Source organism: Peromyscus leucopus, chromosome 9 (assembly GCF_004664715.2).
Source record: "Peromyscus leucopus breed LL Stock chromosome 9, UCI_PerLeu_2.1, whole genome shotgun sequence".
Taxonomy (NCBI): Eukaryota; Metazoa; Chordata; class Mammalia; order Rodentia; family Cricetidae; genus Peromyscus; species Peromyscus leucopus.
In genome coordinates, this window is record NC_051070.1 from 108,553,979 (window position 1) to 108,575,416 (window position 21,438).

General features: G+C 42.9%; 2 protein-coding genes across 6 annotated transcripts in view; one reads left to right on the plus strand and one right to left on the minus strand.

Moving 5' to 3' along the window:
- Btd (biotinidase) overlaps positions 1–10,999 on the minus strand; it is a 32,582-nt gene extending 21,583 nt beyond the window's left edge. The window contains exon 1 of one of the 4 annotated variants that reach the window (XM_028891210.2): positions 10,883–10,999. In XM_028891210.2, coding sequence (XP_028747043.1) covers positions 10,883–10,914 — 32 coding nt within the window. In that variant the 5' untranslated portion in view covers positions 10,915–10,999. Of the gene's footprint in view, positions 1–10,779 lie in introns of all 4 variants that reach the window. The other 3 variants (XM_037208740.1, XM_037208738.1, XM_028891211.2) reach the window with 3 other exon arrangements.
- A 38-nt stretch (positions 11,000–11,037) lies between these two features.
- Hacl1 (2-hydroxyacyl-CoA lyase 1) overlaps positions 11,038–21,438 on the plus strand; it is a 32,734-nt gene continuing 22,333 nt past the window's right edge. For both annotated transcript variants that reach the window (XM_037208736.1, XM_028891209.2), the window contains exons 1-5: positions 11,038–11,238; positions 11,432–11,536; positions 15,738–15,778; positions 17,455–17,535; positions 19,325–19,397. In XM_037208736.1, the coding sequence (XP_037064631.1) occupies positions 11,149–11,238; positions 11,432–11,536; positions 15,738–15,778; positions 17,455–17,535; positions 19,325–19,397 (390 nt within the window). In that variant the 5' untranslated portion in view covers positions 11,038–11,148. The remainder of the gene's footprint in view (positions 11,239–11,431; positions 11,537–15,737; positions 15,779–17,454; positions 17,536–19,324; positions 19,398–21,438) is intronic.

A 21,438-nucleotide genomic window follows, 5' to 3' on the forward strand; every position in this document is an offset into this window, starting at 1 on the left:
GAAAAAATATTTAAGGCTATAATTGAAGAATGTTCTCTAGGGACACAAGTAGATTCCAATGACAAAAGAGACAGCAAAACTCAAGAAAGGAAGAGAACGCCTTTCTTCATACCAAAGACAAAAAAATCACTTGGAGGCCAAATCAAAAGGCATTTTTGTTTGTTTTGTTTCATGAGACAAGGTCTCTCTATGTATCCCAGGTTGGCCTCAAACTCATGCTCCCCCAGCCTCAGCCTCCCAAGGGCTTGCACCACCATGCCTGGATAAAGACAGTTTTTTACAAAGATTTATTTATTTAATCATATGAGTATGGGTGTTTTGCCTGCCTGCATGTCTATGTAGCACATATGTGCAGTGCCAGTAAAGGACATCAGATCCCCTGGAATTGGAGTTACAAGAAGTCATGAGCTACAATGTGGGTGCTGAGAATCAAACCCAGGTCCTCTGCAAGAGCAGCCAGTGCTCTTAACCACTGAGTCATCTCTCCAGCCCTGCAGAAGGACTTTGAAGGGCAAAAATTCAGGCTGTTCTCACACTTCATCACAATAACATTAGTGCTAGCAAAAGCCTACAGGATCATTTCTGAAAAAGAAAATATGACTTAGAATTGCTACAAGATGTCAAGATCTGGTTGAAATTTAAAAGTAACTAATAACAAGTTTGAAAATGCATGCATTTGGGAGTGTTTGTCTCATCAGTTTCATCAGCCTTTCTTGAAATGGAAAACGTGTCGAAGCCAAAGTTGTGCTGAGCAGGAAGTAAATGGAAAACTTATGGCAAGGGCCTCAGATAGGAAATAAACACAAGGAGTCTGTTTACAGAAGAGCATGCAGATGCTGTAAACTTGGCAATGTCGAACCGAGAAAAGCGGCCAACAGTCCGAGAGTGAGGGAAGGAGCAGTGTGGTGCTAACGGAAGCAGACAGCAGGCAATCAATGTGGAATTAAGTGAGAAAATGGAACCCGAGAGAAGAAAGTTCTGTGCTAAAAAGAAAAAGAAATGCAACACTATCAGCTAAACTAATTAGGGAGAAAAATGAGAAATGTAAAAATAATCAATAATAAAGTCGAAATCGTGAGTACAGAAACATGAAAATAATGAAAAAATTTAGCTAAAATGAAGAATCTCCTAGAAAATGTCCCCTGCACTTGGTAGGTTGAGGTAGGACAATTATTGTGAGTTCTGGGTCAACATGAGCTGCTACATAGTGAGTTCCATAGCAGCCTGGGCTATACCTACACAGTCAGAGCCTCCCCCCCCACCCCTCCCACCCCGTCGCCCCTCCCCCACACCCAAGCTTCATCTTCCAATCTCAGAATTGTAATAGATATCTGGTATACCTACCTATGACCTTGAAGTACCTTCCCTGGGACGTGGCTTGGGGGCTACCCTTAAGGACCTGAGACAGTACACTGGGCTCTTCTCTCCCTCGTGGGCTTGGATGGCAGACTGACTCAGGATAGTGTGGGACAGTACCTCAGCCTTCCAGGACCCTGCAACGATTCTCCTATTCTGTTTTAGTAAGTTTTCTTTCATCCCTTTTACCCTTTAAGCAGACTCCTGTGGATTTCTCGAAATGCAGAATAGGTTCAGATGGTTTTTGGAGGAATTCTATAGAGGAGCAAAGCATCTCAATGCTACTGGAAGCATCCTGGGATGGTAGAATATTCCTTTACACTGTGTGAATTGCTGTGATTGGTTTGATAAAGAAGCTAACCAGCCAATAGCTGAACAGGATAAGGTTAGGTGGAAGAGCCAAACTGAGAATGCTGGGAAGAAGAAGGGTGGAGTCAGGAATAGAGAGCAGACTCAGAGAGAAACAAGATGGACATGCTATACTGAGGAAAGGTACCAAGGCACATTGTTAGGATCCTGTACATGCGCAGTTGGGGGGGGGGGTGTCTTGTGTCTTACATCATCAGGGGCGCTGGCAACTACGTACTCACCTTAAAAAGCCGGACAGGGACCCCCCACTCTCTGTATGTGTTCTCCCTCTGTTCTGCTCCCTGCTTCCCTCCCCCACCAGGCCTGGCTCTCTCCTCTTTCCCTTTCCCTCTAATAAAGCTCTAAAAGTACCACTGGGTTCTGTTGTGACTATGACCTTTCCACGCGGTAACCAGTGCCACCACCAGCACCATTTACCTTTCACACATGGCAAAGTGTAGATAAAAATACGGGATAGTTGAAAATGTAAGAGTTGGCTAGTAACAAGCCTGAGCTATTGACTGATCATTTATAACTAATATTAAGCCTCTGTGTGGTTACTTGAGAGCGGCTTGAGGACAGAAACTTCTGCTTACACAGGATATAGAACTTTTTTCCCATGAGGTAGGACTCAGAGATTTCACTAGGTCCCAGATCCTTCTCTTTCTGCCTCACTGTCCTGCATGTGTCTTCCAACTGCAGGGTTACCTTGTGGTGGCAAGGTGACAGCTCTGACTCTAGACACCATGTGGTGCAGAAGTAGGAGGTACTTGCCAGTTCCATCAACTTTCCCCCAAAGCCCTGCCTGGCAATCTCTTCAAGCTACGAGAAAGGCTGGATAATGTAAACTACTTTACCATCTTGAATAAAATCATGGTTTTTGTCAGACATAGGAAATCCAGTTAGATCTGAATTTCACACAAAAAGTGTTAAGAGTATCTTTATTCCACTGAGAATCTAAAGCTAAATTTAACTATGTGTCTAGGTGTCCAGGTTTTGTTTTGTTTTGTTTTTGTTAAATCAGCCAACCTTACCCATAATTGCTCCTGTAATCATAACACTTTTAGAACCACCACATCTTTTTTCTTTCTAACAGCTTTGTTGGTGTCTGGCTGGAAACTCTGCCTTGCCTCCACCCTACTCCTTCCCATTCCAAACCCCGCCCCTCGCAGAAAGACCATCAAAAGTCCATGGTCCTCCCCAGAAACTCAAGACCACACCTACAGGGTATTTAAGCCCCCAGTTTCTGGACATGTCATGTGATTTCTCCTCCTCCCACTCCCATGCCTCACCTCTGGGGAGTTGGAAAGGTCACCTGAGAGTACTTGGCTCATTAAACCTGATCTTTTTAATTCAGCTTGATCTGGCTTACTGCATTGACAGAGAAACCTAATATTGAGATACCAAAAAAACCTATCAGTTGGGGCTGGAGAAATGGCTCAGTAGTTAAGAGCACTGGTTGTTCTTCCAGGAGACCTGGGTTCAATTCCCTGCACCCACATGGCAGGTAGCTCATGGCTGTCTGTAACTCCAGTTCCAGGGGATATGACAGTCTCACACAGACATACATGCAGGCAAATGCCAATGCACATAAGATAAAAATAAATTACCATTGTACATTAATTTACTATTGCCCATTTGAAAAAAAAATAGATCTTTCAAGTGTCTTTCAGTCTATAGACTCTTTCGTCTTTATTTCCTTAGATAGAGAAGATGCTCTCAGGAGATGGCTTGGCCTTAAAGTGCCTGCCATGCACGTAACAGTTCAGATCTCCAGCACTCACATGAATGTGGGGAGCAGTGGTGTATGGTTGTAACCCCAACACTGGGGAGAAAAAGGGGCTCCCTGGAACCAGCCAGTCTAGCTATACTGATGAGCTCCAGGTTAAGGGAAAGACTGTGTCTCAAAAATAAGGTGGAGAACAATGGAAAAAGACATTCAACATCTACCTCAACACGTAACTGCACACTCCACACAAATATGTACATACAACACACACACACACACACACACACACACACACACACACACACACACACGAATAAGGCAGAAGCCTGGTGTGGTGGCTCAGATCTGTAATCTCAACACCTGGGCTAAGGCAGGAGGATTGTAAGTTCAAGGCCAGTCTGGGCTACATAACAAGTTCCAGGCCAACCTAACTACATAGAGAAACCTTGTCTTAACAAAACAAACAAAAACTATAAAGACGTCAAAATAGACGAGTAAAATAGTATGATATAGGTGTTAGAAGAGGAAAATCATAGAAAGTTTTATTTGGTATATATGGTGGAAATAGACCAAATATATGTGTATATATACGTAACACATATATGTAATGGCTTCAACTAGAAATGTATCCCATAGGCTCATGTATTTGCTCACTTGATTCCTTGCCGATGGCACTGTTTGGGAAGGTTATGGTACCTTTAGGAGGTGGAGTCTTTCCAGATAAAGTATGTCACTGGGGGTCATTTTAAGGGTTATAGCCTCATGCCACTTCTTGCACATGAGATTCCCTCTCTCCCCCTCCCTCCCTCCTCTCCTTCTCCCTCTCTCTCTCTTTCCCCTTCTCTGCCTCCCTCCCCCCCTCTCCCCACCACCCCTTCCTATGTGGATGAAAATGTGATCAGCCAGCTTTCTGTTCCTGCCATCCTGCCATGATGGACTCTATCCCTCTGGAACTGTAAACCAAAAATAAATACACTCTTTCTTTTTGAAGTTACTTTTAGTCATGGTATTTTATCACAGCAACAGAAAAGTAATACATATATGAAACTTGATGTGTATCTAAAGAGACATAACGTAACATTGGAATAAGAATGAACTGTTACAAATGGTGCCTCAACAACTACTATGGTAAATTGACTATTGCAAAAACCAATCAATTAGTTTCCGCTCTATTTCTTCATAATGTAATTTAACTCAGTCTAGTCTAAGTTCAGCTAAGTAACTTGTGTTGAATGGGACATTACCAAACATGCAAAGGCTTATACAATGGGTATTGTTCCATTCCACAGCTATAAGAAATGAGTTTCAGAGGTAGATATGCCAGATGCCCATACAGACAACCCTGTTTGTCAACTGTCAGTATAAGAACAATCCAGGTGACAGGTAAATGACCACAGAATCATGAATGAGCCCAGCTAAACCAGGGTTCACAGATAGATGAAATAGATGGTAGTTCTTTTCACCACTAAATTTGGGGTGGACAGATATCCAAGCAAACCTAACTGATAAAGAGATTATATAGAAACGACAAATCCAGGTTCCACCCTCCCCATGTGTATTCCCTGATCTGTTGTGAGCCAGGCCAATCCAAGGCTTTCTCAGAGGCCCCATGAAATAACAGACAACACTAGTTCTGTGTCCTTGCCCAGAGGCAGACTTGGCAGGATCTCATCTGGGGCTAGATCAAGGGCTTAGAAGGAGTTAAGGTTTTAGTTCCTGGGAACCTGGCTTTTCCCCTGAAGAGACTGGGGTTATCAGTCCCAAAGCTGTCATGTGCTCCGTCTGTCTACACACTTGAGATGCCATGTGTCCTCTTCGTTCAACATTGCCTGATCAGCTTCCTGCTGACACCGTCCCACAGTATGATCACTGTCTGCTGACTCTGTCCCATGTTCCCCCTGTAAAATGTATACAAGAGGCTGCACTTCTTAATAAACTTGCTTGGCATAAGCCGTCGGCTTATCTGAGATCTCCTGATCCCAGAACTTCTGGGGCTGTTGCTGTTGTTGCTGGTTTTCTCTCCCCCTCAGGACCCTGTCACTGAAGAACCACTTACTGGTCCAGGTCACCTGGTAGACTAGAGACTTAAGTATGAAGAATGAGCTTGGCATGTTGGTACACATCAGCAGTCCCAGCACTCCGGAAGCTAAGGCAGAAGGATACCAAGTTCAAAGCCCGCTTAGGCTACACAGCAAACCCAAACAAGGCCAAAGAAAATCAAACCAATACAAAAGAGAAAACAAACTTTTTGATACAGAAAAAGGCCTAATAATTTCAAATTAGGCACCATTTATAAAACGAGATACAAACAATAAAACTTAAAGGAAAACAGTTGTTACAGATAATTATAAAAATCAGTATCTCAAAGGGAACTACAGGCAGATCTCTAGTGTGAGACCAATCTGGGTCAAGTAGGAAAATTTTTTCTTAAAAATTAAAAAAAAAAAAAAAGCAACTGTAAGCAAAGTTAAAAGACAAATAATTTGCATTCAGGACATATAAAAGATACCTATAAACCAGTAAGAAAAAGATAAATAATCTTCACCAAAAATGAATGCTAGCTATGGGCTCTTACACTTCAGAGCTGCTAGAACAGTGGGCAAAAATAAGTGTCTTTATACAGTACTTAACAGTGGCCAGGGTTGGTAATGCAGACTCCATAATCCCCGGCTGCTTGGGAAGCTAAAGCAAAAGGCTCACCAGTTCAAGACCTGCCTGGGCTACAGAGTGAGTTCAAGGCCAGGCTAAGCAAGTCACAGGCCCGCCTCAAAATAAAGAGCAGGGGGAAGGACAGGGATAGACGTAGAGCATTGCCTCCCCAGCACCTCAGAACAAATAAATAATGCCTGGTCTCATATACACTTTTACAACAGCAGAAAACGGATTAAGACACCTTCAAGAATGGATAATGAAGGTCCCATAAACATTAAGTTCAAAGTCATGGCTCCCTCTATGGGATGGGAAAGGAGATGCCCTGGGGGAGCGGGGTACAGGAAGCCCACTGCGTATTTACTAAGCTAGAAGCTGGTTTATGGGTATGTAGTAAGTTCTGATCCTTTCGTGTGTCTGGAATATGTCATAAATATTAACTGTAAGAACAATGAGTTGCTGATAAGCCCCAAGAAGGAGCTCAAAGGTTATGATGAAGAAATCTGTTTACAGGCTTAAATCTTCCATTATGAAAGCGTCCCTCGTTCAACCCTACACCTGGGAACTTTGCAGTTTTATTCCGAGGAGAAACACTCTGCTGCTAAGCCTTTGTGCCTTCACACCACACATATCATTGTGGTGGTCATTGCTAATGTTAAACTCTTTCAAATTTACTTTAAAAAGAAAAAAAAAAACAAAACAAAAAAACAAATCCATAATTGATAAAGCAGGAAAAACCACATTTTTTTTTTTTTTTTTTTTTTTTTTTTTTTTTGTCAAATAACTGATTTAACTTTATTTCATGTGCACTGGTGTGAAGGTATCAGATACCCTTGAACTGGAGTCACAGACAGTTGTAAGCTGCCATTGGGTGCTGGGAATTGAACCCGGGCTCTCTGTAAAAATAGCCAGTGGTCTTAACTGCTGAGCTCTCTCTCCAGCCCCTGGAAAACCACATTCTTTCTGTTTTCTTTCCACACTGCTCCCTGCTTCAGTGCTAGGTCGTGGCTGCATTAAACTGCTAAGCAAAGTTCAGGCCTTGGGCAGAAATCCAGCTTTCTCTAGGTCAGAGGGCACCAGGGAAATGTGCTCAGTGCCTTTCAACAAAGCAGGGACCAGGAGCCTTTATTGTTGAGTTATTACTGAGGTGTCCCTAATAGCTCCAGAATATAAAGTTGTTTCCCTTTGTTTTCTTCTTCAAGCCCATCTCTAAGCTTTGCTACTTTACAGGTCATAAATTTAAGGAGAAGCAAACAGAGTCAACTTAACCTGTTTCACTGACCGACCTTTGTATTACATTGTTTTGTGCCTGTTCTGTCTCTGTTCATGCATTTCCTACAGCACATACCCTGCGGTGCAGTTTAAGGGTTGTATTTAAAACGGTGCTCTCTATAGATTTCCCTTTTATTTTGCTCCTGGCTTTTTACTTGCAGGCTGCACAGCACTGTATTCTCAGCTACTCAGAGGCTGAGCCGAGAAGACCCAAAGTTCAAGGCATAACTTAGTGAACCCTGTCTTCACATAAAAAAGGAAGAGCAGGGCTTAGTGGTATGAAAGGCCTAGAGTAAGTCTGACCACCCACCCAGCTTCTCCTATTGCTTGACCCTTGCCCTGTATTCTCAGTCACAGGAAGAACGGTTAGTTAAAAACTAAGACAAGACCCCAGCTGTGTCAAGAGCTGGGTTAAGATAACCAGACTTGTATAAACAAGCTTCTACAAACCCCTGCTAAGCTTGTGCAAATACCTTGTTATCACAAATTGTACTACTAATTATAAAATGTTATCACAAGTGGTAAATTCCAGGAATGTACCATCACCCAAGACTTAACTTCAAATTGTAAAAATTCCTTTTCTTATATCACCTTGACACCCTCCACCCTCCGCCCCACTTACAGCTTTTGCTTTAAAAAAAAAGGGCCTACTCCTCTGTTAGAGTCACAATGCAGATCCCAACCTCCCTGTGGCCCTAACTAGTTAGAAGTTCTGGTACCCCGCGGTGATGGAATACAGTTGCTTCTGCTCATCTAATTTTGGTGGCCTCAACCTTAATATTTGCCTGATTCCCAGACCCAACAGGTATAGTAGCAGCCTAGCAAGCACAAGGCCCTGGGTTCAGTCCCCATACCAGAAAAGAAGACCTGTACTCAGTTTCCATTTTCTCCTATTGCCAGCAGTTTGATTTTTAGCCATTCTACAATGTCACAGATTTCCTAGGCAGCATTCATCGTCAACTTGAAACAGCCCAGAATCACACAAGAAACGAGTCTCCGTAACGTAACTGTCACTCTCTGGGCACATCTGTGAGGGACAAAGCAAGATGAGTACTAATCAATGCAGGAGGCCTAGCTCACAAGGCAGATGGTACAGGGCTGTATGGAAGGGCTAATTAAGCACCAGGGTGGGAGTAAGCCAAAGAGGGAGCCAGCAAGTAGGTTCTTCCGTGGTTCCTGCTTTGAGTTCCTACTCTGACAATCTCCTCTCAAAGACAGACTCTGACACCTTTTCCTCCCTGAATGTGCTTTTTGTCTCGGTGTTTCACAACAATATGAAGTTAGAATAATAAATAAGCCGGTGGTGGCGCACACCTTTGATACCAATACTAGGGAGGCAGAGCCGGGCGGATCTCAGTGAGTTCAAGGCCAGCCTGGTCTACAGAGTGAGTTCCAGGACAGGCACCCAAACTACACAGAGAAACCCTGTCTGGAAAAACCAAAATAAATAAACAAACAAACAAACAAACAAATAAATAATAAAAAAGAATAACAAATAACACTAATTTGTTCTTTGTTTGATAACCAAGCACTACATTTTGGTAAAGCCTGGTCTGTTTTTCACAGGTTCAGCTAGGATTGTGCTTATAAATGAGCACAAAGATCTCCAGTGTTTTTATGAACTGAGAGATAAAACCCAGTCTGGGGCCATGGAATTACTGCCTATAGAAGCTGCCTTCTCCTGAAAGTTAATCTTCTTTAGGCATAACATTACAACTTTTTTTTTAATCATTTATTTTTGATGTCACTCTGTACTCAGGCTGGCCTTTAGCTTGTGATCCTCCTGCCTTAGCCTCCTGAGTACAGGTATTACAGGCATGCCTCACCACACCCTGCTTACAGCTCTTACTAAATCACCCGGTTACCGAGATATTATCTTCACCCACTTGGAAGAAAGTTATCAAGCCTCTCCTCATAACCTCAAATCTAGATCTCTAGAATAACCACTATTTAGACTCTGATGGTTGGATCTGCCCTTTGGAAAGCTTGCTGCCAACACTGCCTTTGGAAAGCTTGCTGCCAACACTGCCTTTTCTTTTCTTTTTTATTATTATTTCATGTTCGTGGCTGTTTTGCCTTCATGCATGTTTGTGCATTATGTTAGTACCTGGTGCCCTCAAAGGCCAGAAGAGAGCATCGGTTTCCCTGGAGCTGAAATTACAGATGGTTGTGAGACACCATGTGGGTGCTGGAAATCAAACTCAGGTCCTCTGGAGGAGCAGCCACTGATCTTAACCACTGAGCCATCTCTCCAGCCCTCTAGCCTTCTGTTTTTTGTTTGTTTTTTAAGAAAGTTAAAATTTAGGGCTGGAGATAAAGTTCAGTGGTAAAATGTTTGCTTGATATGCACAAGGTCCTGGGTTCAATCTCTAGCACTTTTTTTTAAAGACTCATTCTTCCTGTAATAAGTGAATTTATAAGCAACGACAAATTTCTTTCCTTCCGTCTCCCCCCCCTCCCCCTCCCTCCCTCCCTCCTAGGTAGACTAGCTGGCCTTGAATTCAGAGATCCACCTGTCTCCACTTCCAAGTGCTGGGATTTAAAGGTACACGCCACTACTTCTGGCCAAATATGATTAACGTGTGCAAAGTGAATAAATTACAGATCCTGGGGTCCTTATGTTGCAGCTGGATGGAACAGTAGAGACTTTTGACCTCGCAGTCAAGATTACATCACTTCTGCTGAATTACTACAGGCAAGGGAAGCATGGAATGCTGCACCCTGAACTGCAAGGTGAAGACAAGAACCAGCTCAATGAGTTTTCTCTTTGCTAAATGGCAAATTAAGGCCTGTTGAAGTCTGATCCTTTTTTAAAAACCTCTTAATCTGAGTTACAGTGGTTTGTTCCAATTAGAGTTCAGTTTGCACTTCATACAGAGTTCTGGAAGTGACTGTTTTGAGAAAGGAATCCACGTAAGGCGCTATGAATCGACTACTGTCTATACAGCATGTGCTGCCAGGGTCGAGAAGGCTTAGCCTTGAACCCGTAATTAGAAAGCAACCAACATTACTACTTCCATAAAAGCTAAGAAACCATACATTCAATTATTAACTTATAGCTCTAACAGACCTTAGTGATACTCAACTGAAACAGAAATAAATAAATTAAACCGGGCGGTGGCAGCTGCGGTGTGAAGAACGCTTTGGACAAGTTTATCTCTCGGCAAAGAAGCTTGGTGTCATCTCTGATAATAAAGTCGACCTTTGCTCACAGACTTAAGTAACGTGCACATTCTGTGGAGTGCAAAACCACAAGGTTGTGAAACCAGAGGGCACCGAAGCATGACAAGACCCAAAGGGCATGTTCTTCAACTTTAGACTCTGTCCGAGCGGCCCGCCTCCACCAGCTAGAATCTGCCCGGGCGGGGGCGGGGCCCGGAGCCGGGGCCACGCCCCCTCCCCACATGGTCTCCCGCGGCTTTCACCTCGAGGTGCGCATGTGCCACCGCCTACGCCGGACTGAGCCGCATCGCTGCCTTAGCGGAGACCGGAACCATGGCGAGCCACCTCAGAGGCTGGGTTTCTTACCCGCTCGGCCTAGGCCGCGGCCTCCGGATCATCCGGCCTCTGCTGATGGCGGAAACGGGAAGGACTGAGAATGGGCGTGCTTACATGACCGCCTCCCCGAGGACCGCCTCCTGGTCCCGCCCCTCCTCCCCGTCACTAAAGTCGGTTGGCTGCCCTCCTGTCGGTCAGAAGCGGGTGCCACCAACAGCGTGCGGCCGACTCCGAAGCTTGTTTGGCTAGTGAGGCTGTGGGCCGTCAGAGTGCCTTGAAGTAACTTTAGGGGGAAGATGCCAGAAAGTAACTCGGCAGAGGGTGGCGACAGAAGCGAGGAGCAGGTGTCTGGGGCTAAAGTCATCGCCCAGGCCCTGAAAACGCAAGTACGACGGGTCCCTAGGGAGCGAAAGGCTCTACGGAAGCAGGCAGGGGACTACGCGTTGTCATGGAGACGGAGGGCTAGGAGGTGGAGGCGGGGGTCGGGTTGGTCCTTCCCACTTTGGACCTCCCGGGAGGATGAGAAGACCGGGTGGCCGGCGTTTATGCCTCTGTTTCCCCCTGTCTCCCCACCCCCAGAATGTGGAGTACATGTTCGGCGTCGTGGGCATCCCCGTGACCGAAATCGCCCTTGCTGCACAGGAACTGGGCATGAGGTACATCGGGATGAGGAATGAGCAAGCGGTGAGTGTGGACACCGCGGAAAGGCAGCTGTTCGCTGCACACAGCGTCCCGTCGCTTCTAAAGCATTGCACGTACCCCTGTTCCTACTTGACAGGAAAGAGATTAAGTCACATTGCCCAACGTGAGTCGTTTGGTAGTGGCATTTGAACTCAGACACTCTGAGTTTGGGTCTGTGCTCATATTGTTCTAGTGTACTCTGCCGAGTCCAGATGTCAATTGGAAGGGATGGTCTCACTCCACTATTAGTCTGTAGTTCTAGCAGAGAAGCTATGTTATTTCATCACGGCACATGTGTATTGTCAGTGTCTGGTGTGGTTCCTGGACATGACAGGTGCTCAGAGAGCACTTGCGGGATGAATGATCGAAGGCCAGGACTCGTGCTGCGTAATAGGTGTGGGGGTAAGGTGAAAGACATTAGAGATGGAAAGGCAAAGTAGAACCCACTTGCGGTGTTTCCTCTGGCTGCCCAGTCTTACCCTCTCTCAGCAATACTGGCCTAAAATACCAAGAACCTGGTGCAGATGGAGTGATCCAGTGGTGCTTGCTACCGAGCCTGATAACCTGAGTTCAGTCTCCAGGACCTACCTGGAAGAAGGAGATAACTGATTCACGTTGTACACACACACACTTTAAAAAAAGAGTAAGACTATTTTGTAATATGCCAGCCCCGCTGAGGCACAGTCCTGTTTGCCATGTCCACTGCTGCCCTTTGACCTATGCCCCTGCCCCCTCCCGCCACCCTTTCTCTGCCATCAAATGTGAGCTCCAGTGCAGCAGAAGTTTGGTTCGTTTTTCATATCCCCACGGTGCTGGTTTGATTGAGGCCTTTGTGTAGTATAGATGCTTATTACATTATTTACTAATTGAAAGACGTTTATCCACGAGGTTTGGAATTTATAGGAGTGTCTTAAATCTGAAAACTGGTAGGTATTGAATTTGTGTTGCTTATACGTTTACTCCCCTCTCCCCCTTTTACAGTGCTGGGAATTGAACCTAGGACCCTGTGCGTGCTAAACTAGCACCCTGCCAGTGAGCTGTACACTTACCCTTCAGTGTTCTGAACAAGTGTCTATCCTTTTACCTGCCTGGGAAAGTATGGCTGTTGATCTACGTTTGACTGGTTTTCTAGAGGCAGTGTGTTTGCCACTGCCTCCTTTTTTATGCATTAGACGTGTGCTGAGCGTGTACTAGAAGCTTGGTGTGTGCTGCATAAGCAGCGAGAGAGAAGGAGGTAATGAAGAAATGAGGTTTATTTTTAAACTCCAAGTCGATCAGTTGGAGAACGTGAGGGCAAGACACTAAAAAGACAGTCTAGAATACTGGTCCTCACAAAAGAAATACATGTAAGAGACAGTAGCAGCACAGAGTATGTGCCTGGTCCTCTGATAGGACAGGGAAGAGTGCTCATTGGGGAGGTTGGTCATGGAGGTAATGTGTGTTCATGCTGCGTCAACACAGCTCAAAGGCATGGCAAGCCTGGAGAGTGGATGGGTAGGCCAAAGGATGCTTATGGAAAACCTGTGGCTCACAACTGTAACCTCTATCTACTCAAGTGAAACAGAACATCTCTGGTTTGGAGCCAACCGGGTCAACTGAGACCTGGAGGACTTGAGTTATCTTTTAGTGATAGAGTGCTTGCCTAACATGCCTGGTGCTCTGGAATTCCCTAGTACATGACAATAGAATTAAATACACGGACAGATATAGTCTTCTGAGAGAGCATCTCACAGAAGATGGGGCCAGAGCTGTCTTGAAAGAGTAAGGGAAAGCTAGCTCTTCTGGAGGTGGCTGCTAGGTTAGGGCTCAGATGACTGCACATGATAATGCTACTGACTGAGGTTGAGAATAGAGAGGGGGAAACAATCTAGAAGGGAAGGTGGGGGCTTTAATGATGGAGTTGTCGAAAGGGAAAGTGCAGGCAGGCTCAGGATTCGAGAGCATGCTTGTGATACAGAGAAAGGTCTACCTGGGTACTGCTTGGTTATCAGTCATAGCTCCTTAGAGCAGTTGAGTAGTTTGTCGAAATCACACAGTAGAATGAGGGGAACTGCATCAGAATCAGAACACTTTGACTCCAGACTTTGCTGTCTTAAGAACTGTGTACTAGCCAGTGGTGGTGATGCACACATGTGATCCCAGCACCCGGGAGGCAGAGGCAGGCGGGTCTCTGAGTTTGAGGCCAGCCTGGTCTAGAGAGTTCCAGGAGAGCCAGGGCTACACAGAGAAACCCTGTCAAAAAACCAGAAGAAAAAAGAAGATAATACTGTAATGTCCTAGACAAAGAGTAATTCTAAAATGCACTCAGTGCTTTTCCTGGGCATCTTGTATTTGTTTTAAATTAGTGTTTCCTATCTTCCTTATACACTGGATAAAGTACAGTTCAGTGAAAAGTGGCCAGGCATGGTGACTCCCAGTTATAGCTCAGAGCTCACAGGCTTGCAAGGATTCCTTGCATTCAAGGCCATCCTGGGCTACAGAGTGAGATCTCATCCCAAAACAAGACAAGACAAAAACCCATGTTGTCCATAAAGAAAATTTCAACAAATTGCTTGCTAAGAATTGAAAACACGGTAAATAATGTATAACCTAACCATGTGGAAGCAAACTCAGTAGCAGATGAATACCTCAAAAATCACATTTAAAATGAAGCAGCACAGGCCAGAGAGATGGCTCAGCGGTTAAGAGACTGGCTGCTCTTCCAGAGGACCTGGGTTCAGTCTCCAGCACCCACATGGCAGCTCACAACTGTTGGTAATTCCAGTGCCAGGGATCTGACACTTTCACACCAATGCACATAAAATAAAGTTAAATAAATTAAAAAGAAAAATGAAGAAACAACAACTCACTGGCCCATATATCTATCTGAAAACTTCAAGCCAAACTGATCAGGGATAAAGGAGAAAGCACAGATTACCAGTATGAGCAATGGAAATGTAGACCTCACTACAGACCCTATTTTGCAAATAGATTGAAAAAATCACAGTGAAAAATAGAAAATATTTTTAATCGATGATAATGAAAAGATAAATATCAAATATAACTCAATATATAGCTAAAATATTTTTAGACAAAATAGTTGAAGTGAATCTGTTAGTAAAGATTTAAAGCCAATGCTGTCAGCTTGTTTTTTAAAACATCAGGTGTTAGCATTTAGGCATTACCTGGCCTGCCCCCTGGGGACCTAGCAGGATGCACTTGCTAACATTCAGGCAAATACCTAGACAGCCCAGCTCCTACGGGTAGTCTCTGCACATGCGCTGCGTGGATGCGTAGTCTATATACATGTGCAAAATCCCCTTGTTAAAGGCAACCCCACCTTCCTCCCTCTTCCCACAGGGTTGGGGCTGCATCTCTTCTTTTCCCCATTTCCCTTTCTCTTTTTCTCCTTTCTTCTTCCTCTTCTCACCTCAGCTCTCTTCTCTCCCTTCCCCCCAGTAAAAACTGTCCACATGAGTACAGTCTGCATGGTGTATCTCTCGCCTCGGCTCCCATCAGCCTTGACTGCTGCGCGCCATTTTTAAAATACAACATTTTAGGAAAGGAAAATCAAACACAAGGGAAGTTAAATGATTACTGTATAAGCAGAAATTAGAGAAGTAGGAATCAATACAGAAAAACTAAAAACCTAAAAATCCCAGGACTTGGAAGGCTAGTCACCATGGGCTACATAGCAAATTCAAGGCTAGCCTGAGGTAAGGAGACTAGGCTCTGAACAAGTCAACTAACCCTTCGTAAGTGGAGTGACAGACATAAATAAATGATCGCTGTGAAGAAAGGACATTCCTATTGATTCAAAAGATACTTAAACAGGTGTAAGATGGTAATAATAATGAAACTTACTTTGAAAAACTAAAATTTAGATACCTGCTTAAGCCATTCTGTGAAATTTATGATTATCACATCTCGTAAAAAAAAATGTTCCCATTCTTCTTTTTCTTTACTATGTAAATTCTCATCTAGTTTTGTTTCTTTTTGTTTTTGAGACTATTTCTCTGTGTAGCCCTGTCTGTCCCGGAACTCTATATAGACCAGACTGGCCTCGAACTCACAGAGATCCGCCTGCCTCTGCCTCCTGAGTGCTGGGATTAAAGGTGTGCGCCACCATGACCAGCTTAAATTCTCATCTTTTAATAATGGATTTTCTCGTATTTATCCCAGAGTCCTGTATGTTTCATTCAGCCCTGCTGTCCTTTCTTTGTAGGCTTGTTATGCTGCCTCAGCGGTTGGATACCTAACAGGCAGGTAAGCTAAAGTCCGCTTCATTGGAAGCTTGGGATAGAAATACGTATGTCGACTGAAAGCTTAGTTGGCTTGAGAAGATTGTAGAAGATAATATTAGTAAGATGTAAGAGCACTAACTTCCGTAGGCCACTTCATATAAAAGGCTTGGCTCCAAAATGAGGTTGCTAGAGCATATCCCTGCCTTCTTGTGTAGGCTAATTACCCCTCATTTTTCACTAAAAATGAATGCTTTTTAAAAATAACCATTTTAGAAAACGTAGAAAATATATAAGGAAGAAAAACTAAAAGTACTGTAATTCCACAACCGTTAAGTTTTTTTCATATAGTCTACTTTTTTTCTACATTCACATATTTTGTAGATGGAATTTGGACCTCTGATAAAATTTGTACCATACTTTTTTGGCATTTATATATAAGCATTAGTAAGATTTTTTTATTTGTAAAAGTGAAGTTAGTAATTAAATTATAAGAAATATAAACAAGCAAGATCTCACAATCCTTCCTTTTAATGGGAACCTGCTGAATTTGAGCCTGAGGAAAACCAGGCCCTCTGAAACAAGCCTCTGGACCATGCTGTCACTCTGTGTACATGTAAACAATGTCTTAATCTTTTTGTTGACCCTGGAAAACATTGAAATTGCAGTCTTTGGTGTCTCAGTTGATTCTGGAATGATGATTATTTTAACAAACTAAAAGTTTTGTTTGAAGTTTTTATTTTGAACACTTTAGAATTATCCTGTCTAGTATTGTAGCGTTATTGATGTACAGTTATTTACATTTAATTAAAAAATGAGTAATATGCTAAGTAGAATGCCTCATTTGTAAGTGTTCAGTGACTGTGGAGTCCATATCAGGTTAAACTCCACAGGGACTATGACTACTGCTGTAGAACATTCTAGGGATGGTACTGTTCTAGACATTTAGAACTGTGTTAGTGTTAAGTCTGAAAGACTCTTAAATTAGAAATGTAAAGTGGTGCTGGGCAGTGGTGGCGCACACCTTTAATCCCAGCACTTGGGAGGCAGAGGCAGGTGGATCTCTGTGAGTTCGAGGCCAGTCTGGTCTACAGAGTAAGTTCCAGGACAGGCTCCAAAGCTACTCAGAGAAACCCTGTCTTGAAAAACAAACAAAAAAAGAAATGTAAAGTGGTAAATTATTATATTATATAGTGATACTTCATTATTAAGTGGTTTAGGCTCAGGAAGTGTGTAAAAAAAAAAAGCATTCAGAAAGATTTGGAGGAAAACCATGCATTTAGAATCACTTCCTCACAGAGATTTATTATATTTATTTGTTATGAAATGAAAAAAATTCATATAAAATATATGTGGCTATCAAAAATTTGCTTCTATAGTCAGTCAACCTGTTCTAACCCAAATACCCAAATACGATTGGAGCAAAATATAGAGACGTTAGTAAAATACACTGTGAAAGTAATAGTGTACATTATATCTTAAAAGAAACTTGATGTTACTCTTTCTTAATTAAGATATTCTAATAATTGTTTATCAATTATAGTTTGTCATGTCTTTCCTCTGATCTCAAGGTTTCCATGGAAACCCTAACATGTTACAAATTGGTAGTTGGCATGTTCCAGGCTGAGATGGAGGGCATCTACACCTCTTTTTCAGCTGTTCGGTTTGATCTGCTGTTGATAAACTCTGCTTTACTTCTAGGCCAGGAGTATGCCTTGTCGTCTCTGGCCCGGGTCTCATCCACGCCTTGGGTGGCATGGCAAATGCAAACATGAACTGTTGGTAATTAGATCTTTCTTGATGAAAACATTTTTAAATGTGTCTTTGCAGAATTTGCAGAGTATAACTGATCTAGGGTAGAAAGATTTGAGGAAAGCAAAAATCCACCCTGTAACCCTTAGAAACAGAGTAGAAGGTCCTTTACTGGGAATCGGGCTGGAGGTAGGGAAGATGGGGTCAGAGGGGGCAAAGCCTGAGGTCAGTGTGCGCATGAGGACAAGGGTTAACAATGTTGTACTGGATGTCGGAGGTTTGCTGGAAGAGTAGATTGGGTACTTTTATGACGTAAAAAAGTAACTGTGACGTGATGAACGTTAGTTTGCTTGACTGTAGCATCAGTTCACTATGGATATCAAACATATTTTGTAGCCTTTAAATATATGCAATGTGAGGAAGAAAATATTAAGTCCATTACTAAGAAAAAAGTTAACATTTTAGAGTTTCATCCTGTGTATGTATGTATTGATGTTTGTGTATGTGAGCATGTATGTAGTTCTAAAAAAAGAACTGCTTTTAAAATGTGTTAATTATTGAGCCTAGGCCCTCACTATGTTATGTAGGCCAGGCTAGTCTGGAATAACAATAACAATAATAATAATAATATAGTAATAATGATAGTATTATTATTATTTGTTTTTTTTGTTTTTTTTTTTTTTTTTTTTTTTTTTTTTTTGCTTTTTCGAGACAGGGTTTCTCTGTGTAGCTTTGCGCCTTTCCTGGAACTCACTTGGTAGCCCAGGCTGGCCTCGAACTCACAGAGATCCGCCTGCCTCTGCCTCCCGAGTGCTGGGATTAAAGGCGTGTGCCACCACCGCCCGGCTATTATTTGGTTTTTTGAGACAGTTTTTTTCTGTGTAACCTGGCCGTCCTGGAACTTGCTCTATAGACCAGGTTAGCCTAGAGATCTACCTGCCTTTGTCTCCCAAGTGCTGGAATTAAAGGCATTACCATGCCTGGCAAGTCTGGAATTCTTTTTATTATTATTATTATTATTATTATTATTATTATTATTATTCTCTCATATATTAAGATTTATTCATTCATTCATTTATTCATTTATTATGTATACAGTGTTCTGTTTGCATGTATCCCTGCAGGCCAGAAGAGGGGAGCCAGATCTCATTACAGATGGTTGTGAGCCACCATGTGGGTGCTGGGAATTGAGCTCAGGACCTCTGGAAGAACAGCCAGTGCTCTTAACCTCTGAGCCATCTCTCCAGCTTTAAAAACTGAAAGTTTGGGGGCTGGAGAGATGGCTCAGAGGTTAAGAGCACTGGCTGCTCTTCTAGATCAGGTGCCTTCTTCTGGCCTGCAGTCATACATGCCGGGAGAACACTGTATACATAATAAATAAATAAAATCTTAAAAAAAAAAAAAACCTTTAAGTTTGATGTACATTTTTTTTTAACCTTAAGAAATAAAAATTGAGAACTATCGCTCATTTTGCTATTTCCAAATAGGTTTACTTAGGAAAATCTAAAGTCTTCTCTCCATCTCAGGAATAGTAAAGGCATACATAGAATCGATTCTGTCACTACATCCGGAAGCCTATGTAACATTAGCGTCTAGAAGGGTGAAACTGATGTAAGCAAAGCATTTACTGGACGTTTTCCGTCTTTGTGATTCTGAGGGTGAATCTCGCACATCAGATTTCATCTTCAGTCCTTTTAACCTCCAGTTTTTCAAGGAAGATGTAGTTTTCTCTGTCTGTCCTGTCTTAGTCACAGTTGTCTGTTGTGCACGGTTTATATATTCTCATTTGTAACTGTCTGTTTAAAAATGACTATTTCAGGCCCTTGATTGTGGTTGGTGGTTCTTCTGAAAGAAATCAAGAAACAATGGGAGCCTTCCAGGAGTTTCCTCAGGTATCCAGCCCTACCATCTGAGCAATGGTTAAATACCACTAAAATAAAAACACTTTTAGCTGGGGTTTCTGTCGCTGTGAAGAAACACTGTGACCAGAATCAGCTAGGGATGAAAGAGTTCATTTCATCGTCCAGGAAAGTCAGGTGGGGACTGATGCAGAGGCCATGGAGGGCACTGCAGGTCAGTAAGACTTGCTCCTCATGGCTCTCGCAGCCTGTTTTCCTGTACACCTCGGGACCACCTGTAGGCTGGGCCCACCACATCCATCGTTAATCAGGAAAGTGCCCTGTAGACTTGCCTACAGGCCATCTGGTGGAGGTGTCTTCTCAGTTAAGATTCTTCCAAATTACTCTAGTTCTTGACAAGTTGACAAAAAACGGACTATCACAAACACAATTTTTAAAATCTGTAACAAAACCAAAAAACTAAAAATCTGTATGGCAGGCAAGGTGGCTCAGTGGGGAAGACGCTCCTCACCAAGCCCAAGACTAGTGTTCTGTCCCCAGAGCACACGGGATCAGAGGGGAGAAACCGATTCCCACAAGTTGTTCTCTCTGTACACATATAACATACATTAAATAAATGTAACAACATTTTCATCTGTAAATTAAAAACTACAAAAAGGGAAAATGACAAGTGCTTGAGGGAGTTTTCTGAACAAGGCTGAGGGGCTGGAGACATGGGGCAGCAGTTAAGAGCACACACTGCTCTTTCAGAGATAAGAGTGCAGTTCCTGGACCCACTTTGAGTGGCTCACAACCATGAGCAACTCCAGCTCCAGGTGAATTTGATGCCCCCCTCTGGCTCCTGTGGGTACTGCACTCAGATACGCAAACACATACATAGAATTAAAAATAAAGTATTTCATTGCTACTTCATAACTGTAATTTTGCTACTGTTATGGATCAAAGTGTGAATGTTTGTGTTTTCTGATGGTCTTAGATGACCCCTGTGAAAGGGTCATTTGACCTCCAAAGGGGTTGTGACTCACAGTTTGAGAACTGCTGGTCTAAAGAAATATACCAAAATTGACATAACTTAAATTTTTTTTCATTTTATTTATTTATCTGGGTGCTTTGCCACATGTACGTCTATGCACTGTGTGTATAGTGCTTGTGAAGGCCAGAAGAGGGCATTGGATCCTCTGGAACTGGAGTTTCAGATGATTGGGGTCTACCATGTGAGTGATAGGAATCTAATCTGGGTCCTCTAGAAGAGCAGCCATTGCTCTTAACCACTGAGCCATTAATCTAGCCCCTATAGATCTATTTTTATTTATTTTTAGTGTGTATGTGTGTGTGTGTGTGTGTGTGTGTGTGTGTGTGTGTGTGTGTGTGTGTGTCTGCATGTTCAGGTGCCCACAGAGACCAGAGAGTATCACACCTCTGGAGCTGGAGTTACAGATGGTTGTGAGCTACCTGAGATGGGTGCTAGGAACCAAACTCGGGTCCTCTGGAAGAGTGCTTTTAAACACTGAGCCATCTCTCCAGCCCTTCCAAAACCGACCTGATTTTTAAACTGAAATTTAGTCCTTCACATAGTAATAAAGATGTAAGAAAAATAATAAAAAGAGCTGGGTGGTGGCAGTGCATGCCTTTAATGCCAGCACTTGGGAGGCAGAGGCAGGCAGATTCTAGTTCAAGAAAAGTCTGGTCTACAGAGCAAGTTTGAGGACAGCCAGGGCTACACAGAGAAACTCTGTCTTGAAAAAGCAAAGCAACAACAACAACAAAAAGAAAAAAGAAGAAAAGAAAAAAAGCAAAACAAACAAACAAACAAACAAACAGATGTAAGAATAAAAATGGCTTTGGGGTACAATCCTCAGACTCTATAGAAATAGTTAAAAGAAAAAAATTTTTCTCAAAATTACCAGACTTAGTATACATTTATTTTTATTTTAGGAGAGAAGAAAGTATTTCAAAAGTTGAAAAAAATAAATTTGTTAGCAAAATGCTACAGCAAGACCCCATCTCAGACAAAACAAAAGAAAAAGGAATTCGGGGCAGGTGAGAGCACAGTGGGTAGGGCGCTTGCCATCAA